Source organism: Bufo bufo, chromosome 2 (assembly GCF_905171765.1).
Source record: "Bufo bufo chromosome 2, aBufBuf1.1, whole genome shotgun sequence".
NCBI classification, from domain to species: domain Eukaryota; kingdom Metazoa; phylum Chordata; class Amphibia; order Anura; family Bufonidae; genus Bufo; species Bufo bufo.
The window spans coordinates 762,691,822-762,709,560 of NC_053390.1; the positions used below are offsets into that span (position 1 = coordinate 762,691,822).

The 17,739-nt window shown below is 41.2% G+C and overlaps 1 protein-coding gene across 1 annotated transcript in view; it reads left to right on the top strand.

The window, feature by feature from the left end:
- The window catches only part of KCNIP4 (potassium voltage-gated channel interacting protein 4), an 858,703-nt gene that overhangs the window by 706,517 nt on the left and 134,447 nt on the right, over positions 1–17,739 (top strand). The window contains exon 2 of the mRNA XM_040419033.1: positions 7,951–8,075. Coding sequence (XP_040274967.1) covers positions 7,974–8,075 — 102 coding nt within the window. The 5' untranslated portion in view covers positions 7,951–7,973. The remainder of the gene's footprint in view (positions 1–7,950; positions 8,076–17,739) is intronic.

A 17,739-nucleotide genomic window follows, 5' to 3' on the forward strand; every position in this document is an offset into this window, starting at 1 on the left:
GCCTTAGGGAACAGAGAACCAGCTCATCTGTTAGACCTCTAGTCCAGAGGAACCTCAAAGACAAAACTACAGATACAGTATTCTGCAAAGCTACAGCATTACAGTAAGCAGAGTGACCAGCAACCATAGCTATAAAGACCCTGCTGAAGGTGAGGGACTACAACTCAGACACCCGTCACCTTAGATCACATCCAGACCAGGTCAATAAAAAAAAAAAAGCCTGTATTACACAGTGGACCTATAGCCACAAGTGCCAGCTTTCAGCTGTTAGACAGAAGTTCGGGGAAAACACCAGAAACATAGTATACCAGAAGTGCCATAATCTTTCACTTTGCTAACCACCATACTTTATCATCTGGGGTTAGAAATTTCACTGTGTACAAACTACTGTACAACAACTTCTATTTTGCACTTAGTAGAGAGAGACGTTTATTCTTCTACTTCTGGCCTGATTTCTTATACCACTTTTTCACTGCACTGTATAGGCACAGCCTGGCAATCACTGCTGACAGGAGCAGGAGGAAGCAAGAAGAGAGGGAGGGAGAAATCCCCTCATACATACAGTACATTGATAACTATTGTCGACATCTGTATGTGTGGGGGAGGTTGGCAATGACAGACTTTGCACATTTCAAAAGTTTAAAAGTCTATTAAAAAACAACTTAGTGGCATCAAGGTTCAACATTCACCTTGTCCAATCCACATGAAATAAATAGAAACAAAATAAAGCACATGCCCTTCTGGGCGCTAATTAAACAGATGTTTTTCTCACCTGTGCACTCAGCAAAACACACGAGATTAGGCTTACACAGTGAGCAGGACATGCAGCGTTCAGGCTCGGACACTAAATGATCTTCTCAGCCCTGTATTTACACCCCCTTACTAATGTGGCCAGCAGCTACACCTAGATGACATTGGGCTAGGAGAATGTGCTATACTGGAGTGGGGAGGGAATGGCAAGTCCCACTACCCAAACCTACTTGCCATTCCATAAAAAAGAGCTAATTAATTTGAAAGACTGCTTCAGCAAACTACATTTTAATGAAACAACCAAGTTTTCCTGGATTCTTTTTATCTCAACCAACTAAGCATTCTCGATGATATATACAACCCATCCAGTACTTTACCAGAAACTGTGTTACACTATTTACTATATTCTATAATAGTTCCTATGAGTTAAATATCACTATTTTTGGCTATTGTGGCTAAAAAGAGTGTATGACAGATCCTCATTATTGCCTTAAAGAGGATGTCTAGGATATTGATCAATGGTGGCAAGGGATGTCAGTCAGATATCAATGGCCTATCCTGAGGACAGGCCATCGATATAAAAATCCTGGACAACATTATTAGGCTGTTTTCATACATTCAATGTTTGATCTGAGATTTCCATCAGTAATTGTGAGCCAAAACCAGGTACTGGTCAAAAACACAGAACAGATGCAGATCTTTCCATTGTACCTTATCTCTATGTAGCCTCCAATTCTGGTTTTGGCTCGCAATCATTGTTGGAAATCACTGACCAAACACTGACTGTGAAAGCAACCTAATGGAGATAAGCTGCTGTAAGGAGTCTATCAGCAGCTCACTCTGCTCATAAACATATTTAAGCACACATGCATGCTCAGCCAAGCTAATAGTCAGGGGTAAGGATGAATAGCTGTTCGCCCCACCTAATTACTTAAACTTTTCTAACCAGCTATTTAAAAATGCTGTTTCTAAACCAGACAACACATACAGTGCCAGAATAGTGATTCCTGAAGTTCACTGAACGTGTAGCTGCAGTTTATACTCTTACATATATTTCTGTATTGATTCCAATGTTTTCCTCCATGCATCAGTGGAAAAATAAAAGATGTTGTCTAATAGTGTCCCAACTTAAAGACTTGACACATGGATTATGCTGGAGATATATGAGAATCAGTGACAGAGGCCTGTACAGGCGTCAGCAGGCTTACAGTCCCTGACAGAGCCAAGTCTTGGGTCATTATTTTGGTCGAGGAAATCCCGACGTAATTCCCTCTGACATCAGGAGCAGACGTGTATATATAACTTACGACTTGAGGCAGTATTATATTAGATGACATCTGTACACTTTGTGACTCCAGAAGGAACTATATTGGTAAAAGTAAATTTCCTTCTGCATTTTATGTACAAACATATAACAAATATGTTCCAGGTAATTGGATCCAACCTTAATTACCATTGTTGAGTCATTTACTTTAACCCGTAGGATACCAGCGCAGTACATGTACAGCGCTGGAAACTGGGACAGAAATCCCAACACCGTACAGCTACGGCGCTCTGATCGGACGGGCGCAGGAGCTGCGCCCACCCGATCAGAAGCAGGGGTCCAGCAGTCACTGATAGCCAGACCCCTGCTGTATGCGCCGGCATCGGTGAAAACACAGATGTCGGCACATTAACCCTTGCACTGCCGCGGTCAGCGCTGACCGCGGCACATGCGGTATCCTGCGGAGTGCGGTGTGTCCATTGGGTCCCCGCGCTGCTGTGACAGGAATCCGATGGCAGAGAAGGCAGCCCGACGCCTTCCTTAGGCATTATGGCTGCCATCCGTGTCGGCCTGTGGGGGTCAAAGTGCTCACTACCCCCTAACATATTCTTTAAGGGGTGTAGTTTCCAAAATGGGGGTCACTTTTTGAGGGTTTCCACTGTACGGGTAAGTCAGCGTCTCTTCAAACACAAAATGGTGCCTAAAAACCATTCTAGCAAATCTGCCTCCAAAATTCATATGGCGCTCCTTTCCTTCTGACCACTGCCACGTGCCCATAGAGCAGTTTACCACATATGGGGTATTTCTGTAAACTGCAGAATCAGAGTAAGATATATTGAGGTTTATTTGGCTGTTAACCCTTGCTGTGTTGCAATAAAAAATTGATTAACATAAAAAATCGACCAAAAAAAAAGAAATCTTTTAACTTCACCTCCATTTTCCTTTAAGTCTTGTGGAACACCTCAAGGGTTAACAAAGTTTGTAACCTCAGTTTTGAATAATTTTAGGGGTGTAGTTTCTAAAATGGAGTCATTTATGGGCGGTTTACATTACGTAAGCCCCTCAAAATCACTTCATAACTGAATTGGTGCTTAAAAAAATGGTTTTGGAAGTTTTGTTGAAAATTTGAAAAATAGCTTCTAAACTTCTAAGCCTTCTAACATCCCAAAAAAATATAATGATATTTAAAGCAGAGATATGGGGAATGTTGATTGGTTACCATTGTATGAGGTATTACTATCTGTCTTAAAAGTAGAGAAATTCAAATTTAGAAAATTGTGAATCTTCCCCAATTTTTTGAAAATTTTTGATTATTTTATAAATAAAGGTGAAATATATTGACTCAATTTTACCCCTGTCATGAAGTACAATGTGTCTCGAGAAAACAATCTCAGAATGTCTTGGATAAGTAAAAGCGTTCCAAAGTTATTACCGCATAAAGTGACTCTTGTCAGATTTGCAAAAATCAGCCTGGGATTTAAGGTGAAAAGTGGCCTGGTACTGAAAGGGTTAATTTTGAGGCTTTAAAACTTGAGTAAACCTTCAACCTTCATTGGTCTTTTTGGCTTTATTACATTAAAATTCCTACTAGTCAGTGCTGAGGACCATGAGAAGACCAAAGAGGTTAAAAGCTGCAACACCTCACCAAGATTCAGCAACACCACAGCTTCTGTTCACCACAGAAATCACATCAGGGGTGTACACAGATCTCATAGGGCCCCATACCAAAAATATAATGGGAACTGCCACCTCACCCAGATTTTCAGTATGTGTGCATCAACACTCCCAGGCAATGTGGAACAATTTTTTAGTAGAATAACTTTAAAAAAATTGTAAAACGAAAGTTTTCCTATGCGTCACCAAATTTATCTGACTTCCATACTGGAAAAAACGGAACAGGTGCTTCAAAAATATGAAACTCATTCTGAACACCACATTTTACAATGCATTTACACCAGACAACTTCCCAAATACATTGATAAATCTCACCCCATACAGCTCTATATCTATGGCCTTCCTCATACAGTGTATTATAAAACTGCCTGGCAGAAGCCACCACTAGGGGGAGCTCAGTGCCTAGCAATGTATAAAGTTACCATTGACGGCAGTGAAAATTGTGAAAATTTCTTTGCACTCAGTCTCTACTAGGGGTGGCTGCATGTCAGATCAGAAGGAGCTCCCACTCCCCCCCCCCCCCATCTCCCCCCCCCTCCCCCGTCCCCATAGCAGTTTTTGTGGTCTGCCTTCATGATAGGTACACCACTGGATCACTTGATTGTCAAGTACCCCACCATCTTTACCTGCATGACTTAGCTGCTGGGCCTTAGCAGACCCAAATCACCTGTGCCAGTGACTGTTGTCACCATACGGGACTCTTTTCTCTGTAATTTGGTGCCCCTATTACAGTGGAAAGCTACAAAGTAAAAGAAAAATGATATGTGACTGTCCCCAGAGGTATTTTATGACCACTTGGGGACATATTGGGGCAGATTTACTAATCCTATATACAATGTAAAAGTGACAGACTGTCTAGACCTGCACCAGATTTATTACAGGGGCTTAGCTGGATGATAAATCTGATGGAGGAATAGACCATCAACTCTATATCAACTATAGTTTTTTTTTATTATTTTTGTTTTTTATTTTATCGGTTGGCATAGATTGAGATGGAATTTTACACTACAATTGTTTTACAATTTTGGTTTCTGATGAGGGGTTTTTTGCTTCTTGGAAATTGGAGATTTATGTATATCTCCGTTTTCTATTCCTTCTATTCTATTCCTAGCATGCTGCCCTTGTTTCCCATACAACCCGATTATCCTGTGTATAATTACACCTCTTCCAGTCCTTCATATTCCCCAAGAGCAACACACAACCCTCGCAGATACTTATATATAAAAATAGTTTACTAATAACATAAAGATGACAAAGCAATGGACAATATACATAGAGATACAGATAACACAATACATAGAGGACACCACCACACACAGCCGCCTCCGTACCTGCCCACCCTGGATGCTAAGCAAATGTGGCTAATAATGTGTATGTATATACAGTATATCCAGAGTCCACTAATATACAGTCTACTGGATCTACTCTTCTAACCAACTCACATCCAGTACCTGACCATTAGTACATGTACATATAGAGACTCATGCATACTGCAAATATCTATATGTACACATATAAAGTCTACTGGGATATTATACTTATATACATACCCACATAAGCACACATATAACTTAGCTTGCTCCTGAAATGCTGTTTATCCATCGGTGTCCAGGAAGAGAAGCGCCAGCCCCACTCCCAACTTTCACCTATATGTTCCTGTGTCCCAGCCCCCCCACCATAGACTCCACCCTGTGACCACCCAAATATCTTCCCCCATCTCTTGGTCAAGAGGATGTTGTTCAACTGTTTCACAATGTGTCCTTCCTGCTTAGATATGCTAACAAGGGACACAATGCTGCTGGTCATAATACCACTGGGTCCAATTATTAGGCATATTTGTGTGGTCATCAGGATGAGGTTCTGGCTGAAAGCCATATTTCCCTCAACAGTTTCTAAATGTCATATTAGACGATGCTCCCTTTCACACAGATCCATGTCCCTTTTCCAGTAAGCCCTACCTCTTTGGTGAAAAAGGTGTGGAAGATGTCTGAAGTACTAGTTGGCCAAATTGCACCAAATTGTGGCATAGTTTATGAATGTCTATTTTTTTTAAAAATAATCTAAAGAATTTATCAACAAACAGTCATATACTGTATTGAATGAAGAAGAAATTAAGGTCTCTGTAAAAAAAATATTAAAAAAAATTCACTGCTCAAAAAAATAAAGGGAACACAACAATAACACATCCTAGATCTGAATTAATTAAATATTCTTCTGAAATACTTAGTTCTTTACATAGTTGAATGTGCTGACAACAAAATCACACAAAAATAAAAAAATGGAAATCAAATTTTTTAACCCATGGAGGTCTGGATTTGGAGTCACACTCAAAATTAAAGTGGAAAAACACACTACAGGCTGATCCAACTTTGATGTAATGTCCTTAAAACAAGTCAAAATGAGGCTCAGTAGTGTGTGTGGCCTCCACGTGCCTGTATGACCTCCCTACAACCCCTGTGCATGCTCCTGATTAGGTGGCGGACGGCCTCCTGAGGGATCTCCTCCCAGACCTGGACTAAAGCATCTGCCAACTCCTGGACAGTCTGTGGTGCAACGTGATGTTGGTGGATAGAGCGAGACATGATGTCCAAGATGCGCTCAATTGGATTCAGGTCATGGGGAATGGGCGGGCCAGTCCATAGCATCAATGCCTTCGTCTTGCAGGAACTGCTGACACACTCCAGCCACATGAGGTCTAGCATTGTCTTGCATTAGGAGGAACCCAGGGCCAACCGCACCAGCATATGGTCTCACAAGGGGTCTGAGGATCTCATCTCGGTACCTAATGGCAGTCAGGCAACCTCTGGCGAGCACATGGAGGGCTGTGCGGCCCTCCAAAGAAATACCACCCGACACCATTACTGACCCAATGCCAAACCGGTCATGCTGGAGGATGTTGCAGGCAGCAGAACGTTCTCCTCAGCATCTCCAGACTCTGTCACGTCTGTCACATGTGCTCAGTGTGAACCTGCTTTCATCTGTGAAGAGCACAGGGCGCCAGTGGTGAATTTGCCAATCTTGGTGTTCTCTGGCAAATGCCAAACGTCCTGCACGGTGTTGGGCTGTAAGCACAACCCCCACCTGTGGACGTCGGGCCCTCATATCACCCTCATGGAGTCTGTTTCTGACCGTTTGAGCAGACACATGCACATTTGTGGCCTGCTGGAGGTCATTTTGCAGGGCTCTGACAGTGCTCCTCCTGTTCCTCCTTGCACAAAGGTGGAGGTAGCGGTCCTGCTGCTGGGTTGTTGCCCTCCTACAGCCTCCTCCACGTCTCCTGATGTAGTGGCCTGTCTCCTGGTAGCGCCTCCATGCTCTGGACACTACGCTGACAGACACAGCAAACCTTCTTTCCACAGCTCGCATTGATGTGCCATCCTGGATAAGCTGCACTACCTGAGCCACTTGTGTGGGTTGTAGACTCCGTCTCATGCTACCACTAGAGTGAAAGCACCGCCAGCATTCAAAAGTGACCAAAACATCAGCCAGGAAGCATAGGAACTGAGAAGTGATCTGTGGTTACCACCTGCAGAACTACTCCTTTATTGGGGGTGTCTTGCTAATTGCCTATAATTTCCACCTGTTGTCTATCCCATTTGCACAACAGCATGTGAAATTGATTGTCACTCAGTGTTGCTTCCTAAGTGGACAGTTTGATTTCACAGAAGTGTGATTGACTTGGAGTTACATTGTGTTGTTTAAGTGTTCCCTTTATTTTTTTGAGCAGTGTACTTTCAAACCTGGTCATCATGACAAATGATGCAGAAAGTACATTGGAAAATTGTACAAGTTTTTATTATACGGTACAACGGTAAATAATTTCTTTAAGGAATGAGTCAATTCATTTAAGTCATTGTCTCCTGAGGAATAAGCTGTTTGCATTTTGCAGAGCACTATAGGAATAGGCACAAACTTCTTGGATTTTTTGGTGGATTCTGGAAAGTCTTCATATACCAGTGCAGAATATATTCATCTCTCACTGTCTATCACATAGCTTTCCAGAAGACATGAAAGAAGTGGAATAGGAAACATTGAAAATAATAATTTAATAATACTAATATAAAAAATGTAATAATAATTTAATAATACGAAGAACAATGAGATGTTGAGCAAACGAAGGGCGAGATGAGTGTAAGACGGTGGTAAGCAAGGACAACCTCTGTGATAAACCCTAAGGGACATACATGATGCTTCTCAGTTCTCAGACTTGAATCCTATTTGAATCAATTCTGTTTTAACTCGTATTTTACATTCTTCTTCAGACAGTGTTGAAGATGAATTGGAAATGGCCACAGTTCGGCATCGCCCTGAGGCTCTGGAGTTGCTTGAGGCACAGACAAAGTTCACAAAGAAGGAGCTGCAGATTCTCTACAGAGGATTCAAGAACGTGAGTTTTTTAATTGACTGGATTTTAATAATTGAGCTGCTTAATTAAACAATGGAGGGTTATTAAAGACCAAGAAGTCTATGCAAGGAAGACTTTTCATGGTGACAGTTTAAAACATCATTTTATGTCGAATCGGTACATCATTAGAACCCTGAAAGTGCAACAGTAGTGAATGATTAGGGTGTGGTGTTTTTTGCCTCCTTTTCTGGAGGTTTTGTTCTATAGATGGTAAATGGGTATTGGAATTGGGTGGCTCTACAAGATAGGTAAGATGTATGGGTGCTACTATCAATTAATCCCCCCTATTAGTAAATATTGGATTTTACAATTAGAGATAGGCACAAATATTTGGTTGTGCCTTTGTTCTATAGATATCTATTGTTTGTTTTTTGGCCCTTTTGGAAAAGTGTGTTTGTATGGTGTTTTTAGATTTTTCCTTTTTTTCAATGATGTCATATATTTCTGTAGGAAAACAAATGACTTCCAAAAAGGCATAAAATAAAACTGTGCTTAAGAACAGCATTTGTTAAAAAAAAAACACAAAAAAGCAACATAAGCACCATTAAGCATGCCAAAAATACAGCAGCACTAGGTTTTATTTAAAAAAAGAAGCAAACAAACAAAAAAACATTGTGGCAGTACTCTAAAAATGTATTCCCAAAGATCTGAACAAAAACAGTGTCTGTATCTCATTGCATAAAATTCTACATTCGTCAACATTAAATGTTATCTTATATTGTCTCAAATTGAGAACTCTTCATGGTAAATGTCATTTGCTAAACTGAGACAACCCCTTTAACGAGGTCAACTTTTTTCCTACAAACAGCAGTGCTCTTTACCATGACCGTGCCTGCTATTTCACGTAAACCAGTAAACTGTAATGTCAACCACAGCCTATGGACAGGAGTGACCCTGTTCATTGAAAAAAGCAGAGCCTATTTTTTCTCTTCCAGAAAATACGTATAAACTTTAAAAAGGAGGCGGAGCCAGTTACTCCCGTTCTCACTGATGTCATCAGTTCATTTACCAGTAGCCTTTGCTTTTAACACAGATGAAGATTTAATCATTGATAGGGACTGTATTTCGGACATTAGGCATTTCCTGCTGTTGAGGTTACATGATCCCTGATGGGGGTCTCTGGCTCATTTGCAGACACTTCATTGGTTAGATGTATTTTAAATGTCCTGATTTCTCACAGGTTGTTGCTGGTTATAGCGTTTGTTATATGTGGTGGATCCATTAATCCATTGCTTCCAGTCTCTTGTTCCAGTCTAGCTGAGCTCATAGTGCAGTGGGGTTCTATTCTATTTCTAGTTTCCTGTGCCCCATATTATCCCCAACATCTATTTGTTTTATAGTCTGACTACCATTTACCATCATCTGATTACCATCATCCATCACCATGTGTTCCATCATCTGACTATCATTACTATCCTCTTCCAGTCATCTGTTGGTGAGTTCTTATTACCTTGCCTACTAGTGTTGTGATATGTGTTTCATATTTTTTAGTTTGTTTAATGGTCTGGTTGTTAGGCTACTTTCACACCTGCGTTAGGTGCGGATCCGTCTTGTATCTGCACAGACGGATCCGCACCGATAATGCAAACGCTTGTATCTGTTCAGAACGGATCAGTTTGCATTACCATGAACAAAAAAAATATATATATTTTTTTTGTTCATGATAATGCAAACGGATCCGTTTTGACTTACACTGAAAGTCAATGGGAGGCGGATCAGTTTTCAATTGCACCATATTGTGTCAGTGAAAACGGATCCGCTGCAGGCAGTGTTTTGGTGTCCGCCTCCAGAGCGGAATGGAGGCTGAACGGAGCCATACTGATGCATTCTGAGAGGATCCTTATCCATTCAGAATGCATTGGGGCTGAACTGATCCATTTTGGGCCGCTTGTGAGAGCTCTGAAACGGATCTCAGAAGCGGACCCAGAAACGCCAGTGTGAAAGTAGCCTTACACGGTTTGGTCCTGTAAGTTCTGGGTGTATCTGGGTACCGGGAGCTACTGCTAGTACCCGGGAAAGTGCATTGTTATAGGTGAAGCCCAGGTCTACCCTCCATTGTCTGGCCACCATTGTTACAGAATGGCATAGACACTGGTGGCAAATGTATTGTTAGGGGTACGTTGTCCAACAGCTATAGCTATAGATTGCTTACAAGGCAAGTTGTTGCTTGCAAATAGTCAATTGAAGTTCTGTTTGGCACTGAGGACATAGAAGGGGTGTGAGACCTGGTTGAAGCCAAACGATGCTTTTCTATGCAAAACCTCCATAAATAAAAAAAAACTCGTCATTTTATTTTGTCTGTTCTGACATCCCTAGTCCGTCCCTGTATAAGGCTAGGGCTGCAGGGAGAATTTCTGTAACTACCAATTGATTTTAGCCACCACTCTACAGCTGAAGTGCAAAAGCAATTCTACACAATTTCTATGAGTGCAATTTTTGAGGCCTGTAGCTCCCAGTTGTCATCTCTCATGCCAGTTTTAGTAAATAATCATACACCCCATAACACAATGATTCTGAAGAAACTTTTCCTATAGCTCGATGCTGTGCCATACCTCTGATATTCCTACTAAAACTTTATGAATAAATTGACAACTAGGTGCTGGGGCTGTTTCCTTGCACAGTCTGATACTGATCAATCAGCTGTCAACTTTTTCATAGGCAGAGAAATGGCACAACACAAAATTAAGAAAAAGATGCCCCAGAATTGTTGTTTCATGGGATTACAAGCATTTACTTATACAGACACGTCAGGAGAGGTGAAAGACCCCCTTTAAAGTAAGTTAGTAGTGCTACAAAAAGTCTTTATGTAGCCCAGGACTAACGCTTAGACTATTCAATGCCGCAAGACAGAGTGGTATCCTTCGTGGAAACATAGAAGATTGATGGCATAAAACAATCAACTCGTAAAGTTGATTATAAGCAGCAGGGGTACTCCTACTTCTTCATGTTCTTAGTTACCACTTCATTTGGGTATTTGCTATGAAACTGCCTTGCATCTGAATCTGGGGTTGGTTATCTTCTAGCTTAGTCTGGTTGAATAGGGTGAAGTTGCAGATTGTTGAGCCTATTTATATCCAGGCCTCACTCTATACTGGTTTTTGGGCATATTGTTTGCACATGCATTTCCTCCAAAATTCTGTCATTTAAATCTCCTTTTAGTTAATGTGTCTTCTGTGTATTCTGGGATGGATAGTTCCACAGCTTTTAGTGTGTTTGCTGTTTTTGGTATTTGTTGCTGTGCTGTTGTATCGTTCTCGCTAAATTGCTGGGTTGAATTAAGATGGTGTCAGGTCAGTAGAGATTCTTTTTCTGTTTACTGTCATTCGCCAGCTAACTACCTGCATGCCATGCATCTGCCATCCACTCCATTGCTGGATCGTCTCCTCTTTCCATGACTCTTCCATCAATGTGTTTAAGTGTCTTGTTTCTTGCTAGTATTGATACATGCTTCATTTTATGGTTTCGCGACCATCCGGCTGTTGTTCATCTCAGCCCTACTGTAAGTCCTGGGGGTGTCTGAGCCCCATAAGCCATTGTCAGGACATGAGAAAGTGACGGCTATAGGAGAAGTCTGTGGTCTTGTGCACAATCGGCATCATTACAAAGTTAGAGCTAATTACTTCCCATTGTGGTTGAGCATCTAAGTATAACTTCTTCAGTTCAGATCTCTCCTATGCCTTATTAGTAGATCCAATCAGAGAACACACTGGATATCGTAAATGCAGTCTACGTATTCTATATTCCCGAATGACACCTGCCCATTCAACATCTTGGCTATTCCAGTAACATCTGTTATTGAAACCTGAGCAGGAGCACACACTCCATGATGCAGGCTTGATATCCACATAATCACTGCCTATAACTCAATAATGGTCTTATTTACTGAATAGTAAATGACTTCCCCCAGGATCAATGAAAGTTAAGACCGCATGGTCTGAGCAGCTGCTAAGGAGGTGAATGTCCCTAACCGGGTAGAACGTTTTCTTGGAAAGACAACTATTGGTCATCAGGAACAGGTATGCTGATCTTTAGACATTTTAGGGTACAACCACAAGGTCAGGTTTCTGCATGCAGTTTTGGAAACCAAAACCAGGAGCAAGTTCAAGGAGAAGTTGTATCTGCCCGGCATACTTTCTCTCCTTTTATTATTCACTCTTGGTTTTGGCTTCCAAATCTGCATCCAGAAACCTGGCTTTGTGGCCATACCCTTATGGAAATAATAGTTAGACTTCATACATATGGCAGAGCCATGGAAATGAAGCCTGTACAGCCTCTATGTGCTAGTGTACAGGCGTCATCGGATGCCATATGTGCAAAGCTATCCTTCCTAAGATGCATTGCTTCTTTGGGAGAATGGCTCCATACATATGACTTCTGATGGAGCATGCCAACTCTGTATGCCTCCTTATGAAATCATACTGTATGGCAAAAATGAGATATAACAGAGGTTCAAGCACTAGAATGGGAACTCTATAATAACCCCATGCAAAACGGAGCCATAATACAGCCATGTAAGTGGTAAAGCACTAGTATCTACTGTGAATACTATGTGGCGTAGCTATTTGTATATATTCTGTGGACCAGTGGGAATCTAGGCCATACAAAGGCCGCAGTAGCTTTTAAGTCCAAACTAGAAGTCCCTTAAAATTAGGAAGAGAGACCATTCACAGTGTTTTCGACAGCTGAATTTGAATTACGATCTTGCATTGAAAACCACAGGGTAGCACCTTCCACTGTTTTTAGTTGGAGACCATGCTACCATTCACGCAATTGTGGATTGTTGCCTTGACTGACCAATGGTTTTTGGGGCAGAATAGTGCCAAAATTCAGCTGTCAAAAAACTCTGTGTAGAAAAACACTTACGTGTACAGTGGGAAGCACAATGGTTTATGATTCTATCATAAACAGAGATATGGCACTATACAAATGAATATATGGTATTTGAATAGTATTATATACAAACTCACAGAGCATGGTGGTGAGCACTGTGTGACAAGTAAATATCGGCAATCTGTAGCATCACCTACTACAGAAAGTGAAACTGCCTCTGCAAGTGACGTCAGTACATGAATTGTGCATGAAATGAGTTTCCATGGTTGAGCAGCAACACCCAAGCCTAAGATCATCAAGTCCGCCAATGATTCCTCCATCAGATGCCAGCAGGATTCTACCTACAGGAATGCACAGTGCACAGTTAAAACGTGGCGGAGGAGATATAATGGTGTGAGCAGGGGTGTATACAGATCTCATCGGGCCCCGTAGAAAAACTTAGTATGGGCACCCCCAATTTCCCAGTATGCATGTGTCAGACATTCCTAGGTAATGGTAGAACTGAAACCGCAACGCTCCAGATTTTAAACGAATGTATGATCTTTTTTATTAAGTAGAAGAAATTTTAATTAAAAAAAATTGCAATAAAAAGGCGGCCTCGGTTTCACCCACTTTTCCAACTGCTAAGTGCTTTAAAAATATGGCAGTCATTCTGAACGCTATGAGGGACATTCATCAAGACTGGCATTCCCATACGCCAGTCTTATCTCCCTTCACCAGGGTGAGCTGTGCCTCATTTATTAAGAGGCAGATGCCACATCTGACAATCTATGCGGCAGAAACTGAAGTCTGTGCCAGCTAGGGGCTGGCGTAATTATAGTTCATATAGTTTCTAGCGTTAGTTATAGTAAATCCAGGGAGATATGTGAAGCCCCGCCCCTCCCGCTAATCCCTGCCCCTTTCTCACCACTTCAGAAAAGTGTCAATAGTGATGTAAATAGGTTGATAAATGTCCTGTTCAATTCATTTAAACAAGACAACTGCAAAAAAACGAATACATCTCCTGCTTCACTTCTCATATTGCACTGCTGTCTGCCTGCAGCCACCACTAGGGGGAGCTCAGTGCATAGGAGCTTATACAGTTAACATTGTAATCATCTCTTTGCAGTGAGCTCCCCCTATTGGCAGCTGCATAAAAATGCAGTGCTTTCACATCAGGAAGAGAAAAAGTTCAGCTCTGCCCCCCCCCCCCCCCCCCCCCGGGCTCCATAACAGTCAAGTGGTCTGCTTCCATTGAAAGCATGCCATTGGTATGGGGCTGCATTATTTGGTTTAGGCTAGACCCAACCCCTTATTTTCAGTGATTCTTAACACAATATTTCTTACTGCCTTTATACCAGTTGACTGGCATAAATACATGAAGATATCTCCTTTAAATATCTTACTTCCCTCATAGTATGTTATAAAGCTGCTGCCACCATTCAAGGGAACTCAGTGCACAGGAATGTATACAATTACCATTGCTTTCAATGGAAGCTGTAAATAAACTGTTTGAACTGAGCTCCCCCTAGTGGTGGCTAATGGAGAATGCAGTGAATCTATGTCAGGAACAGAAGAAGTAGTCCATGCTCCATATGAGTCACGTGGTCTTCCAGCTCAGGCTTTTGTAACGGGATCTTGAACAAGATAGTCAGGTGTTTACAGACTTTTGTCCATATAGTGCAGTTTGATATAGTCTCAGCTGTCATATTGATTCTCAGTAAGCTAGTTGACATCTCATTTGGGAGCAGTCACGGTGGCCACCTTGGTTGTCACCCATCTTGCCCATATAAAAAATATAAAAAATCTACTGAGCAAAATAGTTCAAAGATTAACAACTTTGGGATTAATATTTACTGGGCATTGGCCTTTAACTGGTAAATTGTCAATGCCTTGTATTCACAGAAAATTCTATGTATAACTTAATGCTGAATTCTAGTTTGGTCTTTTTATAGTTTTATATGTCAAGTATCATACCAGTTCTATTATGTCACCTGAATAAAAAAAAAAAATGGCGGCAAATGTCACAATACAACTTTACCCTTGGAAGCTTCTGACCTATAACTTGGCCATTTAAATCCTCGGAGAGTATTTTTGTGATTAAAGGGCATGACCATCTCCTGGCATTTACTAAATGAACTAATTTAGGACGAAATATTTTGCAGCGTCTACATGAAAGCCGCCTTAACAGCACCATGTTTCCCACTGTCCTGAAGGACGAAGATAAACACCTATTAAAGGAATTGTTCGCTTTCAGGAGAAAAGTTCTAGTAAATTGATTTCTTTAAGGCAATCTCCCTCAAATGTTATCTTTTCACTTGAAACTCGTTTCCAATTATTTTACGAGATAGCATCTTCATCTACATAATTTCCATAATCAACAACATTAAATGCATAATCGTGAAAAAATTCAATTATCCACCAGACAAAGCGAAAAAATTAAGCTTGAATATCAGTGGAAAGAATATTTACTGCACTGAATATAATGAATCCACATAAGAATCATAAATATGGTTTCCCCAGAATTAATAGAGCTGTTTATTGTTATGTTCATTTTGTGGGGAGGCTTGTAAACTAAACAAAGCGGGTCATTCCTCTGCATCACTCAAGAAATTGGGAGTCACTTATAGAGATGAGCGAATCGAAGCTGACAAAGTGGAATTGGATCCGAATTTTTAGGAAAAATTCAGTTCGCACCAAAGCCGAATTTCCTCGCGCTTCGTGGTAACGAATCCCATTTTTTCCTAAAATGGCTGCTGCACGTGTGAGGACATGGAGAAAGAAACTCTGGGAATGAAGGATCACCCCCAATGCCATGCATGCAGCCAGCCAGCCTGTGATGTGACAGCCCTATAAATAACCTCAGCCATCTTGGATTCAGCCATTTACCAGCGTACTTAGTGCAGGGAGAGACGTCAGCAGGTTCTAGGGAAAGTGCTAGGAAAGACTTCATTGTGCTAAAAAAACGATTTATAAGTTCAGGGAAAGGTCAGGGAGGAATCATTCCACAGCATTTATGTAGAACAGTGTTCAGTGTTGGAGGTTACAGCCTTGGTAATAGGAACAATCCTATTACACCTTGCTGTACTGACTACGGATCCAAATTGCCATTATACAGCTCTGTAATTCCAGCAAACCGTTTTTGTTATTGAGGTGCAAGTGCTGTTTGACACAGCCATTAACAGGGCTTATTACAAGGAAATATTTCTACGTCTTATTTGCCCTTGTGCGGTGCAGTTATATGTTCTAAACATTGTTTGGCTTGTATTAGTGGGGAAAAAAGGGCTTATTAGCCGTTGCATGGTCAAGTGAGAAAATTACAGCACTTTTTGTCGTGTATTAGTGGCAAAAGTAAAATATATTTGCCGTTCAGCGGTGCAGTTATATGTTGTAAAGCCTTTTGTGATGTGTATTAGTGGAAAAAGGAAAAATATATTTGCCATTCAGCGGTGCAGTTATCTGTTCTAAAGGCTTTTGTGGCGTGTATTAGTGGCACAAAAAAGTATTTGCCATTGTGTGGTGAAGTGAGAAAATTACGCTCTTTTTGGCGTGTATTAGTGGTAAAAAAAAATTGCTTATTAGCCGTTGTTGTGCTGAAGTGAGCAAATTACAGAGTTTTTTAGGTGTTTTAATTTTTTAAAATTTATTTATTAGATTTTTTTGGCATTAGCAATACTGATGGATTTCTGACCAAATGCTGACCGAGTGAAGGCAGATGCTCAACAGACAGGATCATTTTTTTGTTAGTTATTTTTCTGACGGATCAGAGGAAGGGCAAAATAATCAGTGACATCAACACAGACTTACTGCTGACACCCTCTCCACTCCGCCGGGGGGCTCTACTTGTATAAGCATTTAATAGAACAGGTTCTGTAGACATCTATGTGGAATCAGCTGACGACGGTGTAAAAGGAGTCCGCTTCTTCTTGGCGCTATCTACCTGTAAGGCTGAGTTCATATTTGAGTTATTTGGTCAGTTTTGGCCCCGTGACTGCCCAAATAAGTGGTGTGCAGTGATTCTAAGAGATCGACGCCTGTCATCTGCATGTCATACGGACTCACAGTGTTATTTCACTACCACAGCAGACTCCCTGCATGTTACTGCAAGACACAGTGTTCTACACTACTATAAAGACTCTCTGCAGCCAGGAAATAGCCGTTTTTAATGAAATTTGCCACATATAAATTTGGATCGAACCAAATTTTTCCCCAAAAATTTGGCGAACCGGCGAATTGAATTTTAAAAAAATTCGCTCATCTCTAGTCACTTACAAAGAGATCTTTGTTCCCCAAGTCGTACACGGGGTGGCGGAGAAAGCGCTTAATTTATGACAAGGTCTCATCGTAAATTAGGTGCAACTCCGGCAGTCCATGCGCCTTTAGTGAAAACTACTCCAGCCTGCTACCGGGGTAGTTTTCACTCCTCTTTTATTCCTGTTTCCAGGTAAAAATAATAGTAAATTTGTCGGGCCGAAGTCCAGGCCCCCGACACTCCATCACCACTCCCAAATGGCGAGGATGACGCAAAAACACTTATGTGACAAAATGTAGTCACATGGCCATTTAAAAAGTCGGAAACCAGGGTCCTGCAACTTATTTTAAAGGGGTTGTCCCATAAAAAATATTCTACAGTTTTCAAAACAGCACTTGGATCTGAATACTTTTATAATTGCATTTAATAAAAAAAATTGCGTAGCCACTGAGTTATTCAATAAAATCTATCTGTATGGCGCCTCCTGCTGTTTGTTTTTTTCTTATTTCTTTGACCTGCTCACTGAGATGGCCGCACATGCTCAGTTCCATCCTTCAACTGCCTCCTGGGCTGTGATAGGGAGAG